The sequence below is a fragment of the Raphanus sativus genome, chromosome 8, assembly GCF_000801105.2.
Source record: "Raphanus sativus cultivar WK10039 chromosome 8, ASM80110v3, whole genome shotgun sequence".
Taxonomy (NCBI): Eukaryota; Viridiplantae; Streptophyta; class Magnoliopsida; order Brassicales; family Brassicaceae; genus Raphanus; species Raphanus sativus.
Window position 1 is genome coordinate 22,190,823 of NC_079518.1, and position 15,831 is coordinate 22,206,653.

A 15,831-nucleotide genomic window follows, 5' to 3' on the forward strand; every position below is an offset into this window, starting at 1 on the left:
CTGGATTTTTAGCTCCATCACAAAAGTTTGCTTAATCTACCTTATACATTTAAGGTTTGTTAACTTGTTTGTCCACATATTTTTGGCAAAACATACATGACAAGTACTTTCACAATAGCGATGATGGCAAAACATCCGGGCAATCACATGTTAACATAAATGAGTGGTACAACTAAGATTATGGTATTTTTTCTTTGGTACAACTAATATATTCAGGTTTCACTGCCAAAGTACAACTCTGTACAAACTAGTATAACTAATAAACTAGTGCAACTTTGTGCAAGTTGGTATAACTAATAAACTAGTACAACTTCATAGAAACCAGTATAACTAAAAAACTAAAACAACTTTGTGTGCATAATGTGTTTCAGATAAGTGGATTCCCAGATAAGTCCTACACGTTTTAATTCAACACTAGTTGTACTAGTTTTTCTAGTTATTCTACTTTTATATTTTTTGGCATTAACTATGCAGTTTTACTTGCTCCCCACCTGTAAATGCAACCTGTTCAACCACCAAATTAATTATACACATACAAGCTTGGATTTAGGTTTTTAAAACACACACACATACAAGTTCATCCGTTTTAAGTTTTAAAACAAACACATACAAGTTCCAAAAACACAACATAGTTCAACATTTCACCAAATTAGTTTGGCGTAAAAGGAGACCTCAACAAATGAGAAACCTTGGACACCCTCTTTGGCCTCTCACCAGCATCCTGTGAATCTGTCTTGTCCGCAGCAGCTTTTTCCGCAGCAGCCTTCTCAAATCTCTCTGCAGTGTCTGCCATAATCTGAAGTGTAGATTGCTCATCTCCATCCTCATCAAATCTCTCTTCAGTATCTACATTGAACAAAAATACATCCTGACTTAGATCATCATCATTAAAAATATAATTTGAAATTATATGTTAATATGACTTACCTTGCACTAACTTCTCAGCAGCTGTCTCACCATCCTTCTCAGCCTCAATCTGTTTCTCACCATCCTTCTCAGCCTCTGCCTCAATCTGCTTCTCACCATCCTCGCCGTCCTTATCAGCCTCATCATCATCACTGTCAACCTCATCACCATCCTCGCCGTCCTTATCAGCCTCATCATCATCACTGTCAACCTCATCACCATCCTCGCCGTCCTTATCAGCCTCATCACCATCCTCCTTATCAGCCTCATCATCATCCTTATCACCCTCATCACCATCCTCCTCATCACCCTCCTCCTTATCAGCCTCATCATCATCCTTATCACCCTCATCACCATCCTCCTCATCACCCTCCTCCTTATCAGCCTCATCATCACCCTTATCACCCTCATCACCATCCTCCTCATCACCCTCCTCCTTATCACCCTCACCATCCTCCTTATCAGCTTCTTTATCACCCACCTTATCACCATGCATCTCGCCCTCCCTTCTTCTGCCTCCTGAAACATAATCAGTTTCAACTTGGAATGACCAATTTTCTCTCTGAATCTTGTCTTCTTCCAACTCCTTTACTCTTGCTGTCAGAAGACGAATTTTTTCGTCTCTCAATGCAAATCCATCATCCATCCTTTTGTTCAACTTCAACTCTAATTCTCTTAATCTCTCACGACCTGCCTCGCCTCCTGGCTCGCCCCCTGCCTCGCCTCCTGGCTCGCCCCCTGCCTCAACACCTGCATTTCCCCCTGCCTCTAATTCTCTTAATCTCTCACGACCTGCCTCTCCTCCTGCCTCGCCTCCTGCTTCCTCTTGTTGCTCTCGGGTCCTCACATCCATCTCATATAGATCCGGCCAGAATATTTTACTCCCTGGTTGAAGTAGGATCATGTTCCAACTGTCAACAGCTATGTCTGGCGTATCCGAATCATCTTTCAGCTCCAAGTCTGCAAAAGTCCCTTCATCCATGATTTGATACAAAAGGTCTAGTTCATATCCTACTGGTTCCAAAATACTGATAATCTCCTGAAATATGACCAACAACAAATTACACATTTAATTAAATATGAACTTGAAGAAAATGACATAAACAACACTTAAAAAAATTATAAGCTTTTACCTTTGTCTCTCCTAGCGTCCGATAAATCATGTCAAGTGGAAATCCTGTTGTGCCGGTCCTCTTGAACCTCCATTTGCACATTCTTGGACAACCATCAAGACAGTTTGGAACAGGCTCTCTGAATTTTTCTCTAAGGACAGGGATACATTCAAATGCTAATATCTGCACATCATTTCACACAATCACATTAGTTATATTATAACAAATATGCTTATGAAACCCAGGAAATTCATATACCTCCAAAGGGTTGATAAACCCAGGAAATGGCCATTGTGCCTCCTCTGGGATCCCATCACGAAAATGATCCCTCACATGAAAAATCTCTTTCATGCAATCTTCAAATGTGTAACGGCCCCATGGAAATTTGGTGCAAAACTCTAGATCTTCTACTGCTTGAAGAAGGAAATACTCAATGAAGTAATTTGCTTTTGACCTTCCTCTTAAAACTCTAGCCAGAAAGTAAAGAACCAACATCCTCAGACGATCGCCACTACCATCAAACTTCATCTTCTGAAGTTTCTCTTTGACATCTTCTTCTGTCACTTGCAGACCCTTTTCCTTCCCATCCTTTGTCTTCTTCACTTTAAAATACTTTCTCGCAAACTTCATGTTCCCTATCTTTTGATAGTTTTCTGGATATGAGTGGCAGTATAAACCAGAGATAAGGCTATGCTCCCTGATGGAGTATCTAACTGGAACACCGTTTACTCCAAACCAAGCTTGTCTACCCTTTCCTGTATGCATAGTACGAAGTAGCAACATCCACAATCCCATCATTTTTCTTGTTGAGGTACAATCCATGTGGAATATATGCTTGAACTGAGGATGATCCTGAAACCAACTCTTCTCTGAGGCATCAAACTTATCAACCGCGTTCAGCATGGTCAGGAAATCGTGTTGCCGGCACCTTGAGGAGAGCTTGCAACCCTTTTGATAGTCGCTCGGGTTGAAGAAAAAACCAGCAGGTCTGTCAGCTTCTACGGTCATATCCCTCTCAACCTGGAAAACAAAAGCAAAATACTCAGTTGTATTGGTTAGACTTATTATACTTTTCATTGTTGTACCAGTTATATTAGTTATAAGAAGTGTGGTTGGTGTGGTTATAGTTATACTAGTTCCATTGATTCTGTTTTACAACATATTATACGAGTTGAACTAGTTTCATTCTTTTAGTTGTACTAGTTATTCAATACTCAGGTGTATTAGTAAAACTAATTATACTTTTGATAGTTGTACGAGTTATATAATTTATAAGAAGTTCGGTTATACTAGTTATACTAGTTCCATTGATTCTGTTTACAACATATTATTACCAGTTAAACTAGTTTCATTCTTTTAGTTGTACTAGTTATTCAATACTCATGTGTATTAGTTAAACTAATTATACTTTTGATAGTTGTACCAGTTATATAATTTATAGGAAGTTCGGTTATACTAGTTATACTAGTTCCATTGATTCTGTTTTACAGCATATTATTACCAGTTGAACTAGTTTCATTCTTTTAGTTGTACTAGTTATTCAATACTCAGGTGTATTAGTTAAACTAATTATACTTTTGATAGTTGTAGCAGTTATATAATTATAAGAAGTTCGGTTATACTAGTTATACTAGTTCCATTCATTCTGTTTACAACATATTATAAACAGTTGAACTAGTTTTATTTTAGTTGTACTAGTTACACTACTTATATAATTACTACTAGTTCAACCCTATCACAAATAATTCTAAAACCATTTTAAATTGACTTGTTACCGTTCTTGGCGCCTCATTATCAACGGCAACCTCGGGTGTGTTTGGATCTCTGTTGTTAGATCCAATCTCCTCATCGTTCTGCTCGTCTACACGATGTGAAGGACTCTTTGTGGAAGAGCCTGAGGTTACTCGAGGTTGTTGTGGATTCTCGGCCTCATTCGCTGCATGAGTTGGTGTTGGCGATTTTTCTGGCTGACTCGGAGACACTGGGCGTGGTGTGGTGGGGTTCGGTGTGGGGGAATGAACGCCTTCATTTTCCGGTGGAGATCCTGCGGTTTCTCTCACACGATTCCGAGTCCTCTTGGTTGGATTCGACGAGGACCCACCGTCCAGACCACTATCTCGCTTCCTCTTCTTCTTTGTGGTTTCACTCCTCTTCGACGCTTCTCTCTTTTTCTTAACGGCGGCTCTCCTTTTCGCTGCCGCTTCCTTTCTTTTCACGGCGGCGTTCTTCTTCTTCTCCGACGCTCCCGCTTTTTCTTTCTTCTCGGCGAGACGAGTTTTTGGCGACATTGTAGACACGAGAATTGGAGATGGAGATTGTTGTTTTGAGATGATTGTGCTTGAATCTGAGTTTGATTAGAGATGAGAGTTTGAAATCGTGGTGGGTTAGAGATGAGAGTGGTGGTTATGGGAGAGAGAGTTTGAAATCGTGAGTGAGAGAGTTTGAAATCGTGAAAGTGGAGAAGATGATTTGGGAATTTAGGGTTTCAAAGTTGGGTCGGGTCGGATTAATGGATCTCGGTGGTTGGGTTTGTAAATAAGTTGAAGTTTCTTGGTTACTTAGTCTTTTTGCCCTATTTTCGATTTTGTTTTTTTTTTAATTTTTAAACAAAAAAACATGTGGTCCATAATAGATTTTTTTGAACCCTTTTGTCCCTTCTCAGCATTTGATTCACCAAAACCGGGCTAAAGTTTGGTTTTGAAAGAATATATAAGATGAATAATGGAACTAACCGAAGTCAAGTGGTAGGAAACAAAGATTGAGAGAAATAGGAGGAGCTGATCGTAAATATAACTCTTATTATGAGTTCCAATTTCAGAAGCCAAAAAAAAAACCCGTCTCCTTCTTCCCTTGTCTTTCTCTCACCAAGTTTACCTTTCCATGGCGCTTCCTCACCATTTCGATCCTCACCTACAAGACTCCAAGACTTTCAGGTAAGCAATTTCTCCTCTTGTTTCTCTCATTTTGAGGTTTCCTGATAAAAAGCCCTAATTTCCGCAAAGTTTCCAACAATAAAACCCTAATTTCGCAAAGTTACTCACACATTTCAGAGACTTTTGCGGGATTTCACAAGCATTAGGGTTCGACAGCTCCGCGAATCTCCATGATCAATCTCAGCATCCTCCGTATATTCCTCCTTGTAATCTCACCTGAATCCCACTTTCTTTTAATTTATGTTTCTTCTCAAGATCTTAAGCTCTAACCTATACTCCTCTGTCTCTTTGGAATTGCTCAGTCCACGTTCCCGGTTTTGCACCTGGACCGGTTTTGCAAACCGACGGTTCTGATGACTTCGAGTGGAACAGCAGCAGCTACGGTCGAAAGAGACTAAAGGAAATGGATTTCATGGACCACAATTCTCAGATATCTTCGATTGATTTTTGGCAAGGCCGGTCTGTCTCAACCGGTTTGGGTCTTTCCCTTGACAATGCTAATGGCTCTGCTTTCTTGTCCCTCCTCGGAGACGATGTTGATCGGGAGTTACAAAGGCAGGATTCTGAAATCGATCGGTTTCTCAAGGTTCAGGTGTGTTTTTGATGCTCTTATGACTGTTCGTTACTGGTTTGATCAAACTCGATATGTCTGAATAGGACACGTTCTTGTCTTTGTATGAAGTCGATTTTGTTTGATCAAGTTAGGTTGATAAAACTCAAATCTGTTTGAATAGAACACATGCTTGTGTCTTTGTATGAAATGGTTTCTCTGTATATGCTTTAATCCATATGGTGTGTAGCTTCTTGGATGTTATGAGGAAGATGAATTTATTTGGTTTTTCGTTTAACCTCTTGATTCTCTGTATCTTCAACAGGGAGACCAATTACGGCATGCTATCCTCGAGAAGATCCAGACGAGTCAGCATAAAACTGTGTCGCTCATGGAGGAAAGAGTGATCCAGACACTTCGTGGAAAAGACGAGGAACTCGAGATGATAAACCGAAAGAACAAGGAACTCGAGGTTCGAATTGAACAGCTGACACTGGAAGCCGAGGCATGGCAACAACGTGCGAACTACAACGAGAACATGATTGCTGCTCTCAACTACAATCTCGAACGAGCTCACGGTCGGCCTAGAGAGAGCATGGAAGGATGTGGAGACAGCGAATTGGATGACACAGCGTCTTGCTTCAATGGTAAGGCCACGATGATGATGTGCAGGTTTTGTGGAGTGAGAGAGGTGTGTATGTTGTTGTTGCCGTGTAAGCATATGTGTTTGTGTAAGGAGTGTGAGAGTAAGCTTAGCTCTTGTCCTTTGTGTCAGTCTTCTAAGTTTCTAGGGATGGAAGTCTACATGTGATATGATATTGACCCAAGCTAAAAACTCTAATTAGCTAACGAACTCTTTTGTAATTTGTCTCGTTTATTTTGTTTGTTAATATTCTTATGTTTAATAATGTTTGGAACTGAGTTATGAAAATAGTAATCCATATGTTCCAATATTTTTTCTTTAGCAAGTCAGCCACCGTATGACTGAATAAATTCCATCTACTCTATTAAAATAGAATGGTTGTGCGGGTTATTATTTTCATTTTTATACATGTGATTACTTGGTTTACATGCTGGTATATAATTTTAATGTTTATCATATTATTAATAGTTTATTATAATACTTTCAAACACAACAATTTTATAGTTTGCATGTATTTTTTTATTTTGTTTCAAATTGTTAGTGATATCTCTTTTATTAATACATGAACACTAATTAAAATCTTACATTATGTGAATGTACGACAAAATCTATTCAACTTAATATTAAATTAGATATTAATTTGCTTAAAAATGTACTTCATTATCATTTTAGGTTAATTCAAATATATATACAAAAAAATCATTTAAGTAATTTTCTAAAAGATGATCCAAATAAATAAGAAAATCACACATGAAATAAAAGTGTACTTCATTTTAGGTTTTGATCATGCATATATGTTAATCAAATTATATGTATGATTCAAATATTTTACTGAATAACCTACATTAAGTGTAATTTATAAAACATCCGCTTTAGTTACATTATTAAACTAAAAATTGTAATGCATTGTGTTTGTTTTATCCTTTTAAACCTGGATTTTCTCTTTATCATCTATGCTTTTTTGAGGTTTTTTATTTTGTCTATTGGTGATTTAGTTTTTTCTACCACGAATTAGATTATATACAATGCATTTTTCAGTGTTAAAACTTTTATTTATAATTCTTCATCTATCATACATCATATAATCTACACTTAAACCTGTAATTAATAAACACACGGAGAATAAAATATTTACATGAAACATCTTTTTCAATCATTAATCTGTCATTTATGCTAATGACATAAATTGTTATATAATATATATTGCACTTTCAAAATTGCACAAGATAAAAGATACGAAACGATTACATTAATGAATAATTTATGAATATGGTCTAATTTTACTTTTGTAAAAAAATCAGTCATATAATTCTATAATTGAAATATAAAATTAAACCATTCATTATACTTAATAACAGAAACTGAATGTACTTTTTAAAATAACATTTGTAGGCCTATTGTTCATATTGGTGACATATTTTCAATCATGTTAGACAATTATTAACAAAACTTAACTGTTAAAAATCAAAGATTTAATTGAAAAATATTATATTAAATTAATATCAAAAATTAATACAAATTTATACATGGGTTTAATATAATTATAAAATTAATTAGATACTTAAAAGATTTATTTTAGTAAAAATAAATATATATGTATATTATAAATAATTACAAAATTAATTAAATATTTAAAAGGTTTGTTTAAATGAAAACGAATTATACTTTTGTATTTTAAATAAATACAAATGTATATTTATATTGTAAATAAAAATATTTGAAAAGATTTTATTGGGATGTAACTAAAAGAAAATCAGGGAATGTCTATTGGATTTGTTTGTTTAGAATAATTCAAATATGTATACGAAAAAATCATTTAAGTAATTTTCTAAAAAATAGTTCAAATAAAAAAAATCACACATGAAATAAGTCATGACTTCTGTTTTAATATATAAGATTACTATTTTTATCTACTATAGAAGAGTATGTTAGACCAAATCTAGATTATTAATATGATTTATTAGGTTAATATACTAATTTAAATTTTGAACATATTGTCAACCAAAATAGTGAGATATTAAGGATATGATTGTATAACATCTTTGGAGTAAATAATAAAGGTGGAAAACTAAATTCTCCTAATTACACTAGGAAACCGTCAATCAGATAAAACTACCATTTATTTATTCTGATTACTGTACAAATAAAGAAAATCATACATTTGTTGTTACGCTGGACAAGACTTGAGTAACTCTATTTTTCTTTTTGTTTTCCCTCTTTTTTCAACCTTTTCTTTTCCTTTCATTTCCACCTTTTTATATTTTTCTCGTTTATTCCGAATATTACCAATCACACCCTAAGTAACAAATGAAATATGTTTATTTAGATAATTAAAATGCTTTCCCTGCTATTTAGGATATTTATTTATATTTAGATATTCCACTTTAGGAACCACCGTATTTCATTCAAGTATTTTTATTTTCAGTATTTCCTTAACATCCTTTGAGACGACTTTGAACAGATTTTTCATCATTCCAACCTGACAAATCTGGCTTTATTAGACTGGATACAAAACAATGTTATGTATTGTTTTGGGGTCTTGGAGGGCGTGGTGGAGCCGTAGGCAACGAAGGATCTATCCACGCACTGATCATCTTTCCATCTCCAATGTTAAATCTTGTACCTTTTCTCAATAAATCTCGGCCTTGGAGGATCGATTTCCATACATATGAGCTCTTCTTCCTGTCTGTAGCAGTCAAAATATTTTTTCTACAAAATATTTCCTTTCAATACTCTTGTCAGTAGACGCTTGGGTTCTCCAATATTCTCCATGCTTTTTTCCAAGTAAAGCCAAGTTGAAACTCTCAATATCTCTAAATCTCATTTCACCTTCTTTCTTTGGTACGCATAATCTATCCCAGGCAAACCAATTAGCTAACGAACTCTTTTGTAATTTGTCTTGTTTATTTTGTTTGTTAATATTCTCATTTCTAATAATGTTTGGAACTGAGTTATGAAAATAGTAATCCATATGTACCAAATCTAGATTATTAATATGATTTATTAGGTTAATATACTAATTCAAATTTTGAACATATTGTCAACCAAAATGGTGAGATATTAAGGATATGATTGTATAACATCTTTGGAGTAAATAATAAAGGTGGAAAACTAATTTCTCCTAATTACACACTAGGAAACCGTCAATCAGGTAAAACTACCATTAACTTTATTTATTCTGATTACTGTACAAATAAAGAAAATCATACATTTGTTGTTATGCTGGACAAGACTTGAGTAACTCTATTTTTCTTTTTCCTCTTTTTCCAACCTTTTCTTTTCCTTTCATTTCAACCTTTTTATATTTTTCTCATTTATTCCAAATATTACCAATCACACCCTAAGAGCATGATTATCCATAAAAGTGCACCAATTGCGGACTGCCACGTGTCGTGAAGCCCGCAAAATAGTCAAAAAACGGAATATTCAAGTTTCTCTGTTGACAACTTTCTTCCTTCTTTTCTTCTTTTTGGTGGGTCTTTTCCCTTGAAAACTCCTTTAGGACCTCCTGCAATAAAGGTGCTTTAAATAACAAATGAAATATGTTTACTTAAATAATTAAAATGCTTTCCCTGCTATTTAGGATATTTATTTATATTTAGATATTCCATAGTAACCACCATACTTCATTCAAGTATTTCTATAACATGTTATATTGTATTTCTCTTATATTAATCATGAATTCATACTTAATAAAGCAAAAATTGGATGTCGTAAAAAGCAACGATCTGTTTTGGGTAAATGATTAAAATCTGAAGAATGTAATGATCTTACAAAACTAATAATCAAGTACACGACATACAATATAGTACATTATATAATAGAGTTTTTGAACCAAAATATTGTATAATCATTAATCTACTGATATTTATTCCATTAGCAATTGTAATTTAGAAATAACATTTTTTATCATATTATTTACGAAAATATGATACTAAATATTGATTAAAAATTTTAGTAAGAATCTAATTTATTAAACTAATAAAAAGTTATCATTCAGTTTTAAATTTCTACTAAAATTGACATATATTATATATTATAACAATAATAATAACAACCCGACTACTCTAACCAATTCACCAATAAAACAAACTAATTACAATAATCACAATAATTGTAAAGAAACCGGTAAAAACTAAATTTTTCGTATTACACCATCAACATTTATATCTTATTATTTAATTTAATCAAACATAAAATAAAAATAATATTGAATTGAATTGATAAACACAAATATAAAATAAAAATAAATCCGCGTTTACACGGGTTAAATTCTAGTTTCTATTATAATGTCATCCTACGAAGTCCCATTCACCCGACAAACATATTTTGATTTTCAGTATTTCCTTAACATCCTCTGAGACGACTTTGAACAGATTTTTCATCATTCCAACCTGACAAATCTGGCTTAATTAGACTGGATACAAAACAATGTTCTGTATTGTTTTGGGGTCTTGGAGGGTGTGGTGGAGTCGTAGGGAACGAGGGATCTATCCACGCACTGATCATCTTTCCATCTCCAATGTTAAATCTTAGACCTTTTCTCAATAAATCTCGGCCTTGGAGGATCGATTTCCATACATATGAGCTCTTCTTCCTGTCTGTAGCAGTCAAAATGTTTTTTTTTCTACAAAATATTTCCCTTTCAATACTCTTGTCAGTAGACTGCTTGGGTTCTCCAATATTCTCCATGCTTGTTTTCCAAGTAAAGCCAAGTTGGAAACTCTCAATATCTCTAAATCTCATTTCACCTTCTTTCTTTGGTACGCATAATCTATTTCAGGCAAACCAATGCATTTCCCTATTTCCATCTTTTTGTTTCCACCAAAATTTTGCAAGTATTGAATTTATTTCTTCACATACAGTTTTTGGAAAATTGAAAACATTCATAGGATATACTGTCATAGCTGTGGCTACGGATTTGATCAGAACTTCTTTCCCTCCTTGAGATAAGAATCTCTTCTGCCATCCTTGTGTTTTTTCTCTTACGTTGCCAACAACATATCGGAAATTTTCTGTTTTCTTTCTTCCAAATTACTCTGGAATACCTAAGTATTTTTCCCCTCTTCCATCATTATGAATATGGTGAATTAGGAGATTGTGCAACTTTTAAGTTTGAATTAGAAAATTGGGCAAGCCCAAGTTTTAATTAGGTTGTTGGGCAACCTAGTAGAGAGAGAATAAATTTATGACATTTTTAACCTTTTTGCCTATTAAACTTGGCAAGTTGGAAAAGTAATTTCTGGGACCCAAAATCCACTTTGCCTATAAAAAATAAATTTTTTTCCCACTAACTTTTAACAACTAACTTTTGTGGACCCTATAAACATTCTTTATTCATTAAATTTGTGGATCATATTTAATATTTAAAGATCATATATGAGCAACTACTTTTAATATAATACATGTTTCTTTTTAATATATAAAGTCAACATAAAATCTATACGAATTTATATAAAATCGATGTAAACTCTAAAATTTATGAAAGTTACCCAATAAATTATACATTTTGACCCATAAAAGAAAATTTCATATTTATGAAATCTACCCAAATAAAATGATAATTATCATAAATCTGAGTAAATTAATAAACTTGGAAACCTTCATAGATCCTTCATTTTTTTGTCAAAATGGCAGGAAAAAAAATTTAATTTTAATATATTTGGGTAAATTTAATAAATTTGGAAACCTACGTGAATCTTACATTTTTTTGGTCAAAATTGATCTCACACTTTTTGTTTTTGCCAAAATAGAAACACTCACGAACTGCTACATTTTTTTTCCCAAAAATAAAATGACAAATTGAGATCTGGCAGCAAAGTGCATTCGTTATAATTTTTATGTTTATAAAATGACAAAAATTGTTAATGAAATGACAAATTTGTTAATAAAATGACAAACCCTACACCTTTCACGATGAAGTGATCTTATAGCTTTAATTTTCAAGGATCATATCTACTTGCTAGAACCAATATAATCCCATATTGAGTACAACCTACAGATTTCCAATCATCTCAAGTTCTTGATTAGTCATAAGTAGAGCCGTGCTTATAGTCTATTGAAAAGATATCCGCTATAGTGCTATTTCACCCCCAAAAAATATAGGATAATTTGGTGCCCCCATGTGAAGTATCTAGTGATTTTTATGTCTTAAGAAGTTAAGACTCAACCTGAGTTTGACCAAATTCTCTCGCATAAACTTCTTATCTTAAATATTTAAAATCATCAACAAAACACTAAACCTAAAATCCTAAACTCTAAACCATGAATCCTAAACCCGGGACCCTTGGGTAAATCTGGAACCCTTGGGTAAATCCGGAATCCGAATAAATTATACATTTTGACCCATAAAAAAAACTTTCATATTTATGAAATTTACCCAAATAAATGACAAATTATTCATAAAATTATATAAATTTATGGGTAATTTTCATAAATCTGGGTAAATTTAATAAACTTGAAAACCTACATGGATCTTTCATTTTTTGTCAAAATGGTAGGAAGAACAAATTTGTCTACATTTATCTTAAATATTAAAAATCATCAACAAAACACTAAACCTAAAATCCTAAACTCTAAACCTTGAATCCTAAACCCGGAACCCTTGGGTAAATCCAGAACCATTGGGTAAATCCAGAATCCGAAACAATCTGGAACCCTTGGGTAAATCCGGAACCCTATGCCTAACGTTTAATACAATCTAATTCACTATAACTCAAGAAATAAGTATACGTATACATAAGATGTACGAATATCTAAGGTGTACGAATATATAAGGTGTACGTATACATAAGTATACATAAGGTGTTCGAATACCTTAGGTGTACAAATACCTAAGGTGTATGAATACCTAAGGTATACAGAAGGTGTACGAATACATAAGGTGTACGAATATCAACATAACCCATCTAATACTTAAGATGTACAAATACATAAGGTGTACATATACATAAGTATACATAAGGTGTAAAAATACATAAAATGTACGAATACCAACATAACCCATCAAATATTTAAGGTGTCAAATATATAAGTATACATATATTTAAGGTATACGAATACATCAGTGTACGAATACATAACATCTATGAATACTTTTTGTTTATATCCCTTATTGCATTGGAGAGTTTAAATACATATTAAGTATAAAATTTAAATACATCTACGAATACAACGAGAGCACAGTGCTCTCCAAAACAATTATACGTAAATTATTTAGAACTCACATTTTACTCTATATAAAACTTAAATATTTTGCTAATAACCTATTGGTATTATAATCTAAAATTTGTCAATCTCATTATAAATGATCTAATTAACTAAAAGGTGGTAAAAACAATCAAATAATTTATAACAACATTTCATTTGTGAAAGCTGATATACCAAAATATTTTCACTAAATTCAAAAAATAAATAACATATTAGTGAAATTGTGTTTTCATATATGTGAAGCACATTCATTTAGACAACATAAATTTTCATATAAATTTAAGATTGTTTAGAAATGAAATGTTGAAATAAATAAGTGAAATACATCTTATAATAAAAAAAACTAAACAATTATATTTTTTATAATAAAAAGCTAAACAATTAAAAAAACTAAACAATTAAAGATTAAAAATAAATAATTGACATTAAAGACATCTAAAATGAAATATAATGAAAGATTTCTTTAAAAAAATACATCATTTTTTATTATGAAATATATAATACAGTTACAAAAAAATCAATAAAATCGAAATAAAATCTAGATAATTTTTCAATAGAAAAAGACATTTTCTATTAATTTTTTAGTTTTTTTCAATAAAATCACAGCCATGAAAACTAGAATTTTAGATGGATATAAAATGTCTTAATAGAAAATAGACATTTTATATTATCTTGTATTATTCAAAGGTTTTTTTTAAAACTAAATTATTAAAAGATAATGAAATATAATTTAAACAATTAAAAGATAATGAAATATAATGAAAGATTTTTTTTTAAAACCAAACAACTAAGAGATTGTAATATGTAATACAATTACAATAAATTTCAATAAAATTGAAATATAACCTAGATAATTTTTTCCCATTAGATTACTTTTAAGAAATCAATTTTTAATTTTAATAAACATTTTAGTATTTATACTTTTAATAATTAATAAATGATATATAGTATTTTTGTATGATATTAAACATTCATTTTAATCATTTTTAGTGTATAAAAATTGCATTTAGGTGTCATTAGGAGTTGCATATGTATAAATTTCATAACAGGGGTTTTGAGTGCACATGGGCGTAATGGTTTCTTATTCTTCAGTTAAAGAAAATGCTTTCTTCTTCTTCTTCACTTAATTTAACTGTAAAGGTGGTGGTGTAGAAAAGAATGAGAGAGAAAAAGAAGATGAGAGGAAAAGAAGGAGAGGGAGATGATTTCGTAGATGATGGTTGGTGGTGTGGAAAAGAAGGAGAGATGAAAAAGAAGGAGAGAGTAAAAGAATGAAAGAGATGGTGTGACAAATTTATTTTAAATATATTTTAATTGAATGGCAAAGATGTAAATAATGAATCTTACAAAGGTCCCAAAGGATATTTAGACATAAGTTTACATGGGCAAATGCAAAAAGTTGCCCAATTGGCTAATTTAAATTTGAGGTCGCCCAACTGTCTAATTACAAACTTGCGATTTGTCCATTTTACCAATTTTTTTCTTATGAATACCAAAATGCGTCTCATCTGAGTCTCTACTCTGTCTGTGACTGCTTCCAAAGGTGATGGCCGATTTATTTAGGTTGACTGCTTGGCCAGAGATTTCTTCGTATTGCTGTAAGATTTTCTGTATTGCTCGGTCTGATTTTGGATTAGCCAAAGAGAAGAAAAGAGAGAGTCGTCTGCAAAAAATAGATGATTCACAACTGGACTGCCATTTCCAATTTTCATCCCTTGTACTCTTCTTTCACTGGCAGTTTTTATTCATCATATGGACAACACTTCAGACATAGAATGAATAAGTAAGGTGACAATGGATCACCTTGTTTTATGCTTTCTAAGGTTTGATAAAACCTCTAGGAGTTCCACTAATAAGAGCAGAGAAACTTACAGTTGAGACACATATCATAATCCATCTGATCCACTTCTCTACAAAGCCCATCTGTCTCATTGTTTTTTTCCAGGAATTTCCATTCTGGGAAATCATAGGATTTGGTAATGTCTGTTTTCAAATCCATGTATGATTTTGACTGTCGTTTCTGAACCTTGAGGGCATGATATACTTCATGAGGTATTATCACATTGTCTGTGATGATTCTTCCGGGAATATTGCTTGTTGATGTTCAGATATTATACCAGAAGATGCTTCTTAATCAGTTAACCAAAATCATATGACTTTTACTAGCTCACATTGCATGGAGGCTATTGTCCGGAACTCAGTCATTGTTGATTTGGCTGCTCACCTTAGGGTATAACCAAATATTGGTCTGATTATGTTCTTGCTCCTGAAAATCTCCATCAAAAAATTGTCTGAACTCCTTAATCACAGTAGAATTAATCTCATTCCAAAATGTGTGGTAAGAAAGATGCAGCAAAACCATCAGGACCTGGGGCTTTATGAGCCCCAGCTCCTATTGAGAACATAGCTTTATGTATTTCTTCATCTGTTGTTGGTTTTGTGAGGTCTTCGTATAATCTCCTGTGAAACACGGTTCCC

At 32.7% G+C, this 15,831-nt stretch overlaps 2 protein-coding genes across 2 annotated transcripts; one reads left to right on the forward strand and one right to left on the reverse strand.

The window, feature by feature from the left end:
- Positions 1-494: 494 nt before the first annotated feature.
- On the reverse strand, positions 495-4,306 carry LOC130499076 (uncharacterized protein At3g43530-like). The gene is made up of 5 exons (XM_056992978.1): positions 3,794-4,306; positions 2,277-3,038; positions 2,040-2,201; positions 928-1,945; positions 495-846 (listed from the first exon to the last, which is right to left on the reverse strand). The coding sequence occupies exons 1-5, from the start codon at positions 4,304-4,306 to the stop codon at positions 650-652; spliced, it is 2,652 nt and encodes an 883-aa protein (XP_056848958.1). The 3' UTR covers positions 495-649.
- Positions 4,307-4,794: 488 nt separating this feature from the next.
- On the forward strand, positions 4,795-6,454 carry LOC130498327 (probable BOI-related E3 ubiquitin-protein ligase 3). Its single transcript, XM_056991596.1, has 4 exons — positions 4,795-4,951; positions 5,069-5,157; positions 5,254-5,543; positions 5,827-6,454. Exons 1-4 carry the CDS (start codon positions 4,899-4,901, stop codon positions 6,310-6,312), a joined length of 918 nt encoding a protein of 305 aa, XP_056847576.1. The 5' UTR covers positions 4,795-4,898; the 3' UTR covers positions 6,313-6,454.
- Positions 6,455-15,831: the final 9,377 nt, after the last annotated feature.

Bases quoted from the DNA above. Each gene is read 5' to 3' on its own strand.
- LOC130499076 (XM_056992978.1), bottom strand. From the start codon at position 4,306: ATGTCGCCAAAAACTCGTCTCGCCGAGAAGAAAGAAAAAGCGGGAGCG. The intron at 3,039-3,793 runs GTAACAAGTCAA...TTTGTTTTCCAG, and splicing joins ATAATGAGGCGCCAAGAACG to GTTGAGAGGGATATGACCGT. The intron at 847-927 runs GTAAGTCATATT...TGTTCAATGTAG, and splicing joins TGCTGAGAAGTTAGTGCAAG to ATACTGAAGAGAGATTTGAT.
- LOC130498327 (XM_056991596.1), top strand. From the start codon at position 4,899: ATGGCGCTTCCTCACCATTTCGATCCTCACCTACAAGACTCCAAGACT. The intron at 4,952-5,068 runs GTAAGCAATTTC...CACACATTTCAG, and splicing joins CAAGACTCCAAGACTTTCAG to AGACTTTTGCGGGATTTCAC. The intron at 5,158-5,253 runs GTAATCTCACCT...GGAATTGCTCAG, and splicing joins TCCTCCGTATATTCCTCCTT to TCCACGTTCCCGGTTTTGCA.